The 14,819-nt window shown below is 44.5% G+C and overlaps 1 protein-coding gene across 3 annotated transcripts in view; it reads right to left on the bottom strand.

The window, feature by feature from the left end:
- Positions 1-14,819, bottom strand: part of zgc:158766 (uncharacterized protein LOC100009641 homolog) — a 24,313-nt gene extending 9,494 nt beyond the window's left edge. For all 3 annotated transcript variants that reach the window (XM_053432782.1, XM_053432785.1, XM_053432784.1), the window contains exons 1-10: positions 14,565-14,819; positions 9,640-9,837; positions 7,428-8,655; positions 3,960-4,157; positions 3,321-3,444; positions 2,283-2,376; positions 1,650-1,736; positions 1,020-1,136; positions 568-666; positions 169-311 (exon numbers count right to left, since the gene is read on the bottom strand). In XM_053432782.1, the coding sequence (XP_053288757.1) occupies positions 169-311; positions 568-666; positions 1,020-1,136; positions 1,650-1,736; positions 2,283-2,376; positions 3,321-3,444; positions 3,960-4,157; positions 7,428-8,655; positions 9,640-9,837; positions 14,565-14,633 (2,357 nt within the window). In that variant the 5' untranslated portion in view covers positions 14,634-14,819. The remainder of the gene's footprint in view (positions 1-168; positions 312-567; positions 667-1,019; positions 1,137-1,649; positions 1,737-2,282; positions 2,377-3,320; positions 3,445-3,959; positions 4,158-7,427; positions 8,656-9,639; positions 9,838-14,564) is intronic.

Genomic DNA, 14,819 nt, shown 5'->3' with positions numbered 1-14,819 from the left:
GTCAAAGGTCACAAGAGGTATTGCCCGTTTAAAAGTCTTGGGCTGTGTCCGAAATCACCCACTCATTCACTAACTTCTACTTTAAAGGGTCTTCAATATACAGGAGTACATAGTGAGCTCATCAGAAAAATAAAAATAAAAAGAGTCCATCCACTCTCACTCCACTACCTGTAGATTTCATTCTCACAGGCCTCGTCTTTCCTGATGCGGGCGAGGACAGTTCCTCCCTCGAGACGCAGCCTGTTCAGACGCGTGTCATCCAGGACACACTTCATGAGACACCTCTGCTGTTCCAACACCTCGGACACCTCCTGAATCAAACATGTGAACAGGGAAATCAATGATATAGGATTTATTACATTTTCACGGAGGAAAGTATATGCTCTTGACATTTTTTTCAAAACAACATCCTTTCAAGGTCCCGACAAGATCACGACTGGACTGAAAGATCATGAAGGTTAACCACACAACAAATTCTCAAAAGTTTACTCCTGCTGGGAGCCAATGTGTGTCAGTAGAGGAACATAAATCAGAAGGTCCAGACAGGCCACAGGGGCTGGGTCTGACCTTTGAGGTCTTCATGTGGCCGCTGTTGCTCAGGGTGCAGATCGACTCCTGCAGGGACGTGATGGCTGCGCTACAACTGCTGGCAAACGGCTCAATTTTCTGTAAGAGGCAGACGAAGAAATCAAATTAGAAGTGTCAGAACTGTAAATTCTCTACATCAAAATGATGAAAAGTCGACCACTGTTCCCCCCCCCCTGAGACAGAAATAGTCACATTTCCATATCTCTAACTGATCATGTTCCTACTGGCCCACAGGCATTTCTTGTACCTATACATAACCTTAGAAAACTAGCAATTAGTATAATTTACTTTTTTCTCCTATGGAACCGAGCAACTTACATCAAAGCTATTTTCAAAAACCAACCCTAACCCCACGAAGCACTTTAGTGAGCTTTCAAATACAGTATGTTCTTGATGTTGGCGACAGGCCGGCCCCCCTCCGTCACACCCACCCGTCTGAAGTGGATCCAGTGGTTGTGGTCGTAGTGGAAGGTGCCCTCCAAGTCTCGTGTTAGCTGGGTTTGGTCGATGTGTTTCAGCAGGGCCTTCAGAGACGACAGCGTCTCAGTCTGTGCCAAGAACAACAAAAACACACACATCCTTAATATCTGCCCTGATGGCCGACAGCAATGAGAATCAGAGAGGATTCATTCAATCTGAACCCAGTAACAAATAGACTGAACGTTATGATATCCGCTAACATCTTGCAATCATTATGTTATGTTTTTATCTGCATTTGTTTATTGGTTTGATTGTTGTCTGGATTAGGGGGCAGATCCAGGACTCTTTTTTCACTTTCTATATCATCACAGATAGTATAGTATAGTATAGCATAGTATAGTAAAGTATAGTATAGTATAGTATAGTATAGCACAGACAAATTCATAGATCTTGATGAAAAGAGTCTGACATGTTTAGGGGACTGTTATTTACGAGTGTGTGCAGATCCAAATCAAAATCCAGATCCAGTGAATGTAAACATGTAGACTCTTAAGGAGACTGTTGGACCTTGGTGGAGGTATGCGCTCTACTGCGTGTTTGAAATACTTCTTATCCATCTTATAACAAAAGTGTTTCTTTACCTGCAGGTTGAGGTCTCGTTCAGGTTTAGTTGCTGCCTCCTTTTCCACCAGGAGGAGAACCGAGTAAAGTGCATTTGGTACCAAAGCCTGGAAAACATACACATGCCATTTTTACAGTTTCCTTAAATGAAGAAAAATAAAAACTACAAGACGTGTATTTCCTGAGGTGCACAGCTAAATACTGTGAAACAGGCATTTAAAAAGACGTCTAATGTATGTGTTGTGGTTTGCAGAATTACCAGTCTTACATCAGAGAGCAACTCATCATCATACACATGATGACATGTCTCTAAGCGAGTCGGCTGAAGCCAACCCCGCTCCCAGTGTGTGGTTAAAAACAGACATGTAAGCACAGGCTTCTCCACAGGAGCCCTGAGGGCAGCATTTTTTACAAAAATGTCTTAAAGTGCAGTCACTACACATTTAACTTGGGCTCTTCCTTGACCATTTTTTTAAAAACTGTGTCCGAGATGGAATAGTAGAAAATGTGTGTGGAAAAAGAGAGAGAGAGGGGGAGAGAGAGGGAGAGAGAGACCTAGCATTACAGCTGAGGAGACGACAAAGATTGAGTGGAGCCTGAAACCTCTTAGGGCGTGTTGGAGGGTAATTACATATTTTCCACTGTGGACTCACCTGCAGTTCAGACAGAGATGACAACAGAGCTGGGACCGGCTGCTGCCTCCTGCTGTCTATTACAACAGTCAGACCTTGATCCTGCCTCTCTTTCCTGAAACCAAAGTACTTAAGTTAGAGCGTCGTCTTTGGCAAAAACCAACGGACTGCATGCAATGCTAGATCTGGACAGCTAAGGTGTCAGTGCACCCTGATTAATGAGGAGGAGGATTAACAGTTGGTGAGACTCTTGTGAAAGTCCGCAAGTTTGCTTTTTGGTTTTACTGCTTTGGAAAAACTGTAAAGTAAGACAAGTCATCTCAGTCACCTCTACCCCAAATATTGTATATTATGCACATCTTCATATTTTCTGTTTCATTTTATGTCATTGTTTATTTATGTTCTATTATATACTTTGATATTTTCTCTTTCCTACCTCACTTTGACTAGCTGGTGCTGTACAAATAAATTTCCCCCAGCGTTGGATCAATTATTATGCCTATACGAAAACCTTGTGAAACAGACAATTGATGATTCTAAACTCCTCCTTTCAATGTCTATTATTAATAAACTGATTTATATTCAAGCGATATTTATAAGCAATAAATGTGAATAAATGCGTCATTACATGCATTACCTAGTTCTAACTGTTAATTAATATATTATTTGTCAATAAGTGTGAAGTACCAATAAGTGAGGCTGCTATATAAATACATAATGACTGACGACAAGGTAAAACACAGTTATAATAAGCTAAAACACAACTTCATAAGATAAATGCCGACAAATAAAGTGCATTAATAAATGGTTAAAATGTCCTTCCATCAGTTTACATCTACATGATTATGTACAATTGTTGTGGATTGTTGTTTACTTAAATACTTATTTTTAAGGGTTTACCACTTCTTTAATCGTGCATAGAAGTGTTAGAGGAAAAAGAGAAAAGGTATTTTGGATGGGACTGAAGTTTTGTTCACCTCAGGGGTAAACGACAGGTGTGAACGCTACTGAAGTTATTCCTGAGGCGGACAGAATAAAAGCTAAGTATGTGCGACTTACCGCAGTGTGGAGTGGTAGTAGCCCAGTAAACAGGTGAGGTCACTGACCGTGCAACTCTCACCTGCCCACACCTGAGCTCTCGTGCACACCTGCAGCACCGCCCTCCCACCACGATCTCTGTTTCCTGGAAAGAGAGAAGACCAGGAGAGGGGGTCAACACTTAACACACGCCCCAGATGTCCACTATCGCTCGCTTCATCTCCACAGTGACAGGTCAATTTAACCGTCCCACTGGGATAAGACATTTATGAGAGCTTAAGGCAAAAAAAAAAAAAGCACCTGAAGATGGCCTTTCTGTTAACACACTATTAACAAGAAATAAACATCAATTGTTTAGCATGTGGTTTATACTGATTTAAAAGGAATTGTTGATTCATAAAAGTGGTTAAAATATTATTAGTAATGCAAAGAAGGCATTGTTCAGTTATGTTGGTCTTGAAATGAACCAAATTATATTGAAAAACAATAAGAAAAAGGGAACTTTGCTTCATCCATGTCAGCTTTATGCACAATTTCTATTTCTATTTAAAGAGTAATATAAGATTTTGTGAGTATCTCATGACAGTTCCTGTATGTTTTTAATAGCTACTGTGTGAAACAAGCTGACAAGCAGAAGTGAAAGCGTCACTCGTCCCCTACCTGGCAGGATCACGGCGCCCGATGCGAGCAGGTCCTGGTTGACCTCTGACCCCAGCCTGGGCCGAGCTGAGTGACCGTCACATGACGAGCTGGAGGCTGAAGCCGGACTGAGGGCCGTCCCATTGGCAGTTTTAGGACTGTGCGACTCTTCTCCACTGTGCCGCCTGCTCTCACTGCCGATGCCGTCATCACGCTCTCCTGTGGAGATGATTACAAACAGCGAGCTCAATTTATTGTAATTATATATCTACTGAGCCCACATTGTCCAAAAATACACACCAATCAATAGAAATGAGACGTTTCCTTTCACCTCAGTGCTCTCTCCCCTCAGCGTAATGCCCTCATGAGACAAGTGTTTACGAGAGGTAGCATAGGTGTGCTTTAGTAGTGAGTTTGCACTGACTCACCATGGAGACCAGGTGTTAAGTCAGTCTGAGTCACAGCAAACTGTGGTGTTATTAGACCCTCATATCTTCACCTCCTCCTTCTCTGCCCATCATGCCTCAAGGCTCTGTTTACTGGAAAGCTGCCCCTGACATTCCCAAGTGGTACCACGTTTTTTTTCTTCGCTTGATCCGATTCCTGAAGCAGCAACACAGCGTGCAAATCTTCACGCAGAGTATGGTATCTGTGTTTCCTCTATAGGGCTTAGTTCACTGGGCCTTGGACAAGGAAGCATGTCAACAACTGGGGTCAAATGATTTGCACAGTTTAGAATAGAGCTGCAACGAATCACTGATAAAAACAGTGACTGGCAACAAATTTGGTGATTCCTCAAGTTAAAAAGGCCATAATTGAGGAGCCTGCTAAACCAGGTGAGCTACTAGGCCACAATATTAGAGCACTTTTATCTTGAAAAATTACTGAAATGATCAACATGTATGGAGGGTTGAGTCCTCCGGCAGCAGCAGCCACAGGTTTAGCTCCCACCCGGCCCTTTGCTGCGTCTCTTCCCAGTTGCCTCTTCCCCATTCATGCTTAACCTTTCCATCAATAAAGGCTTAATACAAAAAAAATGTATGGCCATAGCTATATAAAAAAAGAATAAAGGCGCAGGTTTTAAGTTTAAGATGTAAAGCTTTGCTGCTTTACTCTGTCACCCTTCATGATAACTGAATATTTGAGGACATTTAAGAAATCCATTAATTATCTATACTGTGAATCCTTTGCGGGCCGCAGGGGGGGCGGGAGCCCGGCCCACCTGACATTGGGTGAGAGGTGAGGTACAACCCGGACAGATCACCAGCTTATTGCAGGACCAACACACAGAGACAAACAACGATCTGGTCATTTAAATGAATAGGGTTTAAATGCCTTTACTTGTTTAGTGTCTGAACTTGTGAGGCGATAGCACAATCAGAAACAAGCCCCTGTATGTTTCAGTGAGTGATGGACACCTGTCATGTTTTTTCCTTTTGAAACAGTGGGAGGCCTCTTGCCCCGCTCTGCTCTGCTCTGTGACAGTAAACCCACCCAGCTCAGACTCTATTGTCTTTCAACAGTCAGTGCATTTCCTGTGCGACTGTGTGGCTGGGCCTGTGTTTGCTGCATGTTTCCTAAATTGCTTTGTTTTCAGAGGAAGTGACAAAAGTAGAGCAAATCCTCTGGAGTACGGTCCTGTGTGAAAGTCTGTTTTCTGTGCACTCTGCTGGACGCATTTTAAAGCCGTCAACTTGCACTGGCTGCTGCTTTGACTCAAGTAATTTGACCCTTGCAGAGTTTTGGAGTGAGTCTGAGTCTCGTGTTTCTGGAGTGAAAGGATTCTCCAAAGACATATGCACAGTTGGAAAGGATTATTCATTTACTGTCAATCCCCGGTGGCTGATTGGTTAACAAAGGAAACTTTTGTAAATGACGCAACACATCGGGGACCAGTGCAGCCCCCAGCCTCAATAACAGTGTAGGGTCCTCTCATTGTGGGATGCGGGGATCCCCGTGGTTAGTTTATAGGTTTTACAGGATTCTTTGTTGCCTTTGAATTGTCGTGGTGGGAAACCTGCTGAAATACAATCCCCTGTGAGGTCATCTTAGCAACCGTGATGTGATTAAACTGTACTGTTGAATGGTGGTGTTTTATTACAGTAAGCAAATATATGTTGCATTTAAAAAAAAAACAGCTATGAACCGCTTTTACGTCACATTTCAATTCACGGAAGAAGCCGTGGTTTGTAAAAACAGCGAGATTCCCCCTGTGGTATTCTCACACTGCTGATTTCCTGAGCTTCCCAGTATGAAACCACAAAAAAACAAAACAGACTGACAGTGGTAATGAAAACACAGGGTGGTGAATAAAACCTCTGTTTCCAGAGTAGGGCGATACCTGTCTCCAGAACCTGCCAAAACACACACACTGTGGGCTTTGAAAAGCAGCCTGTCACCACTGACAGAGTTAATGCTGCAGAGACGTGAGCTGTCTCGGCTGAAACTCCAGGTCCGTCTACCCGATGCACTGTTGTAACCACTTCCTGCTGCAGGGCGCAAATTCACAGCCTGATGACAAACCACTGTTGTCTGGCTAATAAGAGTGAAGCTTCGTTTTCTCACCCTCAGGCTGTATTATTTGATAAGTGATAAATGATGAGCTGTGGTTGGATGATTCAACCACCGCTGGAGAAAGCCAAACATGTCAAGCTTCTGTGAAACTAAAACCAAATCACTTTGTTTAAAAATATCTTTCTGATGCGATATTGTCTTTTGTACCACATTTAGATTTTAAAGTAAAGTGAATTCTAGGTCAGTGACATAGGAATTTGAAAAAGATAAATGTTAAGGATATAAATCTGTCATAAATAAGACAATATTTCAGTTTTTTCTATATTCAAGCAACAAAGTATGCCTTGAGATGAAGAAAAAGCTTTAGTTGTCCTACATTATCAATCATATTTGATAAAGTGGGACAGCATGCTTTGGGTAATCTGGGAAAGTCATTTAACTTCTCTAAAGGAGGGAAATATACATTTGGCCACTTCCTGAAGTAAAAATAAAGATAAACTAAAGAGATGTAGCATATACTGTATGATCTGCAGTTTTCATACAGTAGTTAATGGTAAATACAGTCTGTCCCTCTCTGATTGTCTGATTCGCAAACTAACACATAATCAGTGAGCTCTCTCGGACAGAGATGATCCAAAAAGCACAGAAGAGTATGTCCTATGGTCAGCAGCCATTGGCTTGATCGATGATGATCAGCCCCAATAGAATGGAATGAATAAACTGTTCTTGTTGTTTTTGCTTGCTGTTGATTTAATTAAAGTCATTTGATACACCTTTAATAGAATGTTTAGGTACCCCAGGTAGTATTAATGTTGTAATAAGTAATGTGTATATTGTGTAATAGGGTTGTCGAGGTAATGTGCTTGAGCATGTTTCACTGAACAAAAATACAAGGCAAATACTCTAACATAACCTCAGTGTGATATTTGTGCGTTGTATTAACTAAGGGTTGAACATCAGTGCAGCATTACACACCTGACTCCTCTTTGCTGCTTCTCCTCTCAGAACCAGGGAGAGCTGCCTCCACGTCCAGCTTCCCAAAACGAAGAGTGTAGCCGTTCATTAGCTTTTTGGGTGATATGTTGACTGAGCCCCCGGAGGAGGATCGTTCCCGGTGGCCTTTCACCTGTGCTGCCTTGTTAGTCCTCTCCAGTGACTTTGATCGACGATCCGCTCGTCTTTCTGCGCTCCGTAGCCCCCTCTGTAAGTAAAGCAGAGGCGTGCTGGGCCTGGAGTCATCGCCGCTGAGCCAGCCTCGGCCACCCAGCCTTCGCGCTAAGTGTACTCTGGAGGAGATGCGGGTGTCGGGGCTGCTGCCTGCTGTCCCTGATCTCTCTCTTGGCCCGGGGCTGTGCTCAGGGCTTTCCTCCAGGATCGACTCAGAGCTGGACCCCAGGCTCATCGGGTTCTGCAAGGCCTCCATGTAGGATTTTCTGAAGAGTCTCCTGCTTTCAAAAGCTACAGAATCCCTCGGGAGGCGACGTCGAGGACTTGGGTTACTGAGGTCCGTGCTAGGAGAGAGCATCTTGGACCCTTTCCCTCGCACCCCAGTGTCCTCACCCCGCTGTCCCATCCCACTCTCCTCAGTGGATCCTTCGATCTTAATGATGGGTGTAGTAGTGTCCGCTGCATTGATGCTGTCTCCGTTGGGGTCCACGTGGTTTCTGCTTGGCGAGGTGGGCTCAGAGAAGATGGAGTCAGCTCCCTGAGAGTGCAGGGACTCTCTGGAGCTGCGGTGGCTGTCCAGAGTCCCCGTGGATCCGCTCGTGCTGCAGGTGCTGAGTTGGCCGCGGAAGCCCACCCTGCTGCATCGTGCTTGCATGATGGCGTCCGAGGTGCTGCTGACGAACAGAGGGTTGACCACGTTTTTCCACGGCGTCCTGTACACAGTGGTACCGGTGGTGAGCAGGCAGGTCTGTAGTGGGTGCAGGTTTCGGTCACGTGTCACATTCTGCAAGAACTCAGCTGTGAAGACGCTGCCATACATGCTCTCTGCGATGGGGATTTCTGCGATGGCCTGCCCACTGGCTGACAAACATTTTATCACGAGCTTGGCGGTCTTGCGGCCCAAAGGAACGATCTGCAGGTAGAAGTCTCCTTGCTTTAGACGGACCTTGTGCAGAGGGGCGAGCTGCAGGACGACCTTCTCGTGGATGCAGAGAGGCCACCCCTCATGATAGAACAACAAGCCCCTGTACCTCACCTGAGAGAAAACAGAGAAGTCAGTAAATAGCCGCTCTCACGAAACATTAGTATCATCTGTCTTTGTCACAGCTCAGATCTGGTGCACCTTGCATGGTTTCAAGACATCTGCAAAACTGTGTCAGAACACATGTTTAATGGAGGGTTGAGATGTCATGGAACGCGCTGGATGAATCACTGTCAGCGCTTGTTCGACTAAAGAGGAAAACCTGTCTGATCAGGCCTGGTTTCGCAGCAACAACAACAAAAATCTTCACAGTGACAGCATAAAAAAAAAGACCCTGGGAGGGAAACAAAGATACGCCGCTCAAGGGCTCCCTTTTCTTCACCGCTTATGAAAGTCAAGGCCGAGGATGTGATCTTCCTCTGAAGCCTCTCGTATTGCCTGCGATACAAAGACTCTCATGCACAGCGGGCTGTTCTCAGGGGCTAGACTTAGCTGATACTATTGCTCCATGGCTACCGTCACAGTGAAATCACCACAGAGATGAATACAGAGGAATAAAGTTTCAGTGCTTCGGTCATAGAGCCCCAACCCACAGCAATCAGAGCTTTTGAAAGCAGATATTGAGTTTCACTCTGGACACAAGCGTCCATGACGGACCACAGTTTCCCTCTGTGTCCCTTTTCAAAGAGCGATGGCGACTTTTCAACTTGTTTTTGGAACAATTGTCAACTCTGTCTCAGTCTTCTGCTCCCTCTTCCCACACAGCAGAGATATTCACACTCTGCAGCACTGTTCTCACATTCTTCCTTCACAAACATCTTGTCTTATCACTCTAGTTGTTTTTCTTTCAAGGTGAGTACTGTGCCTTGTTTGAGGCATTTGGAAAAATACAAGTTAACTTGTCCTGATACAGTGAACATTGTCATTTAGTAGCAGCTAAATTACCGACTGGGTTGTGCCTCAAACAAATCCCTGTGATAGTTCTTGGAATCTACCATTTGAACCTTAGGTGCCATGTCAGGGATATCAACTACTCACGCAGGTTTCTTGTTGGATGATCTGCAGAATCCTCTTGGCAGGAAGCAAGAAGTCAATAAGGCAGCGGAGTCCGTCTCCACGGTATTGTCTCTCCACCACGCTGAAGAGCTGCCAGAGGACAGTGGCGGCTGTGGCAGTGAAGGGGCGGTACAGGGCCGACAAGGTGTTCTGGATACAGTTGTCCAAAGACTCAGCGTCCTGAAGAAAATGAGAGAAAATTTAGGATTTAAATATTTGATCAAGTCGAGCTTGTGCCGCAGTAAATGCTCAGAGCCACATAAAGATATAAGAAAACTACACAGCACATGATAACTTGGACATGTGAGGCTAGACCTTAAAACAAACTGAGCTGGGGTGCACCTGACCAAACTCTAACAAACCAAATTTGTGTGTTTTTCCCCTGTTCCTCATTTTGTCATGAAAGGAACAAATGAATAAAAGAACGATAAGGGTGTGCCAACCATTTTAGTGCTTTTACGATCTCCATGCCAAGGAGGTTTTGTTTGTTTGACATTTAGCAGGATTACGTAAGAACTACTGGACGGATTATCCCGCAACGTGGTGGGAGGATGCGGCAAGATAGAGCGAAAATAATGAATGGATCTTGATGACAAAAATCTGGCATATCTGAGTATGTTCATGTTTTTATTTGGTGCTATATAGAAATCTGGATTTTGGAGAAATGCTAACTAATTTACAAGTTATGGCCATTCCACACAACCTCTCTTTTCTTCCTCTCTTTGTTTAATTTGAAGGTTTTCAGATGTGTGAAACAGTCAAATGATCCAGATAAGTCACCACTTTTCTTAGTATTGAAAGGACACACCTCAAAAACTATACAAATGACAAGCATCTGCTTACTTTAGATAAATTCAACTAGATAAACATGCAACTGCATATTCCCTATATTTATAAGGAATGATTCCACTTAGTCCGACAGTGAGGAAATTGAAACATGACAGGAAACATGACATGTCAGCCCTGATGGTCTTTCCATCAGTAAGAGGGGAAACACCTGGTCACAGTGACGTCACCGTCAGTGGACACAAACAGACCAACTGGAAAGTCCAGGATGAACTCCACTCTGGCCAGAACGGTGCAACACTACCCTCTAATAACAACCATGTTGTTCTCTGACCCCTTCATGACTGGGGTGGGCAACTATGATCCAGATGACATGTTTTGATACTGTTAGCTACAACTTGTGACTAAATGAGTCGGTGCATTTGTGGTTACAGTGGTCGTGGTTGAGGTTGACCTGTTCTTGTAGTTGTGTTCACAGTTCAGACTCCGACCTTCCTCTCAGCGGTGAGAGCCTAATGCCAAACATCCCTCCCCTATCTGTCCTTCCTCGAATGGAACACAACAGTGTTGGAGTCAGAGACATCTGACTGAGACGTTAACCAAGCTGATAGATAGCGATGCCAGGAAAAGTCCAACACTGTGACAACTGTGCACCACGCTGAGGTACGTGGGCGTTGAGGGTGTAGCTAACTTTTGATTTGAATGTGTGCGCTGCATTTGCATGACAACAAAAGTGTGTTAAAAAAAAAGGAAAAAAAAGAACAAGGACTGGAAATGGAGAGATCGCCTGTGCTTTGGTGAAACTGAGCCTGGCAGACATCCCGTGTTTCACCCTTTAGAGGATCTGTCCTGTTGATCTAAGCAGCTCAGCGCCATCAATTAGAGGCGAGCGAGTACAGTTCAGTGCATTGGTACACATGCCACCGCTCCACTACAAGGCTCTCATTGTGCGCTCCGCCTCTCTAAGTGGTATGTGCCGTACAGTGTTGATGCCCTGAAACAAAACGCCCACCTCCATTAGCAGTCCGCCTGCTTTTAGAGACAAAAATGTCTCTGGGCATTAGTCACTGTTGCAGCCGGGAGGAGAAGAATAACATGGTGTTTTATTGGAGGAAAGCTAACAATGGGAGGAAAGCCCTCTTTACATAGTTAGGACAGGCTAGCAAGTTTCTCTTCAGGTTCCCAAGGCAGTGACAGAAAGAAGGTTCAGAAGGACAACTACTCAACATCAACTTGAGCCCAATCATAAATCAAACTCTATTGAACCTGTTGCACAGGATTTGCAGCCCTCGTCATCCAATGCTACACAAGAAGATTAAAAAACAGCACCTATATCCGAACAATAGTTTGCGTGACATCATCACTCGGATGATGATATCACACTCAACTCTTCATCGTCAGGCAGCCTTTTCATAAAGTGTCACCTGGGCAGCGGGAGGCATATCTGCAGGTCTCAGCAGAGGGACTGAGCTGAGCTGCCAGGGCTGAGCTTCCCATCCGCTCTGAGCCGGGAGGAATGCAGTGTGTATGGTTGTTGTGTGTGTCTGGCCTCAGAACCTCAGCCAGGACCGGAGCAGGGTGGGAAGTCCCACCCTCTCCGATGCCAGGTCTTTGTGAGCGCGCTGCCTCCCTGATGGAGGGCCAGGGCGCTAATTAATGGCTCGGTGCTCCAGGTGGGACACTTTTGTCTGAGCCCTTAGTAAACCAGCTGCTCAAGAGGTGCACGGGGCGAGTAAGTGAGCTAAACGAGTGGGTTCGGGTGCCCTCTCCAAAATGAATCAGCATAAAAGCATGTGGAAGAGGTAGGGGGAAAACCGAGTTGGGGGGGGGGGGGAAGGGGGAAGGGGTTCATCGCAGAGGAAGAAAGAGTGAGAGACAGTAATAGAGTGAGCGCGGGGTGGTCACTGACACATTTAGCGGGTCAGGGACACAAAAGGCGCTGCCTACCAGGCCTCCAGTGGAGCATGAAGCCACCAGGGGAGTGTAACAGGAGAACCCTGGAGCCTCGATACAGGCCGCCCACTAACCAACCTGCAAACAGCCTGAAAGGCAGCAGGATGACAAAGGCCACAGGTTGCTGAGACCTGCCCTGCTGCCAGGTGCCAGGACGCCAACAAAGGAAGCTAGAGAGACCTCAGTAAAGTACCCGCAGTCTGATTCCGCTTTTGATCTGCACCAGTAGAAATCCTATCTTATGAGAGGAGGAGGAGAGGCAGAGGCAGACACAAGATCTGCACACTGTAGGAATAACTCCCGATAGATTTAACCGTAACGGTGTATATTATTTATAGAGAGAGGGGGATAACCAAGTAAGGTCACCTAACAATGCCAGACAAAGATTCCTGTGCAATCAAAACATTCCTGTGTTTAATTCAATTTATTAGAAGTAATCAGTGGTGTTTGCGGATCCTTTGTCTGACTTCAGCTTCCACACAAGAGTCTCGGATGAGACACGTGCATTTCTTAAGATGCATTCCTTCAAACTGAATTGTAACTGAACACACACACACACACACACACACACACAAAAACTAGATCACAGACACATAACAACGTTTTTTCTTCCACGCGACAACAGCAGAATATTAGAATGACGATGTAAAAAGTTACTTTAGTAAATGTTATCTCAGATGATAAACTTTAACCCTGACAATAATGGAAGTCTTGGGGTGATACAGTATCCCACCCACTCATGTACAGACAAAGGTTCCTATTTTTTATTCCCTATCATTTACCCTTGCATCCTTTGACCTGACTATAATGCAGCAGCGAAGAGAAATACTTCTGCTAATCATCAGGCAACAGTATTTTTTCGTACATTCATTACAGAAATGATGGAGGATGTTATGTCCTGTTTGTGTCCCCCCCCCGCCAAGTCCCTTTGTTTTTTGCTTGTTTGCTTGTTTGTTAGTTAGCAGGATTGTGCACAAACACCACTGGACAGATTTCCACAGACCTTGGAAGGATGTGGTATGGGTCAGGCAATAACCCATTAAATGTATGTGCTGATGAATCATTGATGAATAATTTTTCCCTTTCTTCACTGAGATATGGGGCATTTTTAGATTCCCAGGAATGACTCCCTATGGATCTTGATGAAAAGCTAATCATTGATATTAAGAGAACTGACATATGAGTTTGGGAAATTTGGTGCAGCTTAAAGTTATCGTAAATATATATCAGCAGGCAACTAATCACTTTGTACCTCAGGATGTAAACAACATTGACAGGATATTGTTCCTGAGCAACCCTGACCCACACACACACAGACACACATACACACACCAATCACACATTTGATGGGGTCTCTGCCGAAAAGAAATCCAAACAAGAGGGTAAAAAGAGTGAATGGATGCCCTCAACCAATCAGAGCAGTGATGAGCAGCGACAGCAGAGACAAAGGAGACTAACAAAGTCTGTTGATACCTCCGCAGGGGTAAATATAGAAAGGATGCATTCCAAAACAAGAGGGGGGGATGATAAAGAAACCTGACTTATCAGAGCGGATACAAACTCGTGCCCTTCACTGACCCAAGCAAAAAGAAATTGTGCGTCAATCGTGTTTTCACTCATTTTCCCCAGATACCAGCTTGCTATTGATGATGATGGCAAAATGAAAACACACATTATCAATGAGATCTGGTCTTAAACTTCACTGTTTAGTTTTCAGCTTGACTGCACATTTGTCTTTAATCACTGTTGACCATCAGTATATTCCCTCGAGAAAATAAAGCCATGAAATTGTCAGAACTAAATGAAAATAAATGGATGTGGATGTGAGTGTGTGTATTGACCAATACAATAATCCTTAATCAGTGTACACGTTGTCCTTCCTTGTCCCTCACTTAATGCACTGCGATGTCTTGGCTGCAGAAGTAAAAAATATCAGCTGTCTAGACGTGGAGGCATTACAAACGTCCATCCTCTGAATGGGCACAATAAGACACATTACACAGACACTGAAGGTTCCCGAGAAGCCAGGTTTACAGCCAGTACAGAAGAAAGAGGAATAACTGGGTTAAGAGGGAAAACGTCACACTGAGACAAACAAAAGACTGTCAAAGAAACCCCCTTAAAGATATTATGGGGAGAAATTCAAAGCATATAATTCAAACTTGTACCTTTATACTTAGGTAGTTGTCACAACTCCGGGACTTGGCTCTGGAGTGCATTTTGCCCAGTGACAGCATTTAGAAACCCGGAGAGAAGAAATCCAAAACTTCAATGAATAAGTAAGTGTCATCAACTCCAAGCGCTATAATCCAGTGTATAATCCATGCAGTAAATCATCGCTGTGCATATCAACAGGTCCCCCTCTCTCTCTCTCTTTCTCTCTCAGTGTGCTGTGGTGTTGGCAGCTGGAGCAGACTAAACTC

The sequence above is a fragment of the Pleuronectes platessa genome, chromosome 10 (genome assembly GCF_947347685.1).
Source record: "Pleuronectes platessa chromosome 10, fPlePla1.1, whole genome shotgun sequence".
Taxonomy (NCBI): Eukaryota; Metazoa; Chordata; class Actinopteri; order Pleuronectiformes; family Pleuronectidae; genus Pleuronectes; species Pleuronectes platessa.
Note: the sequence above shows the minus strand (reverse complement) of the source record. Positions and strands in the feature narration are given on the sequence as shown.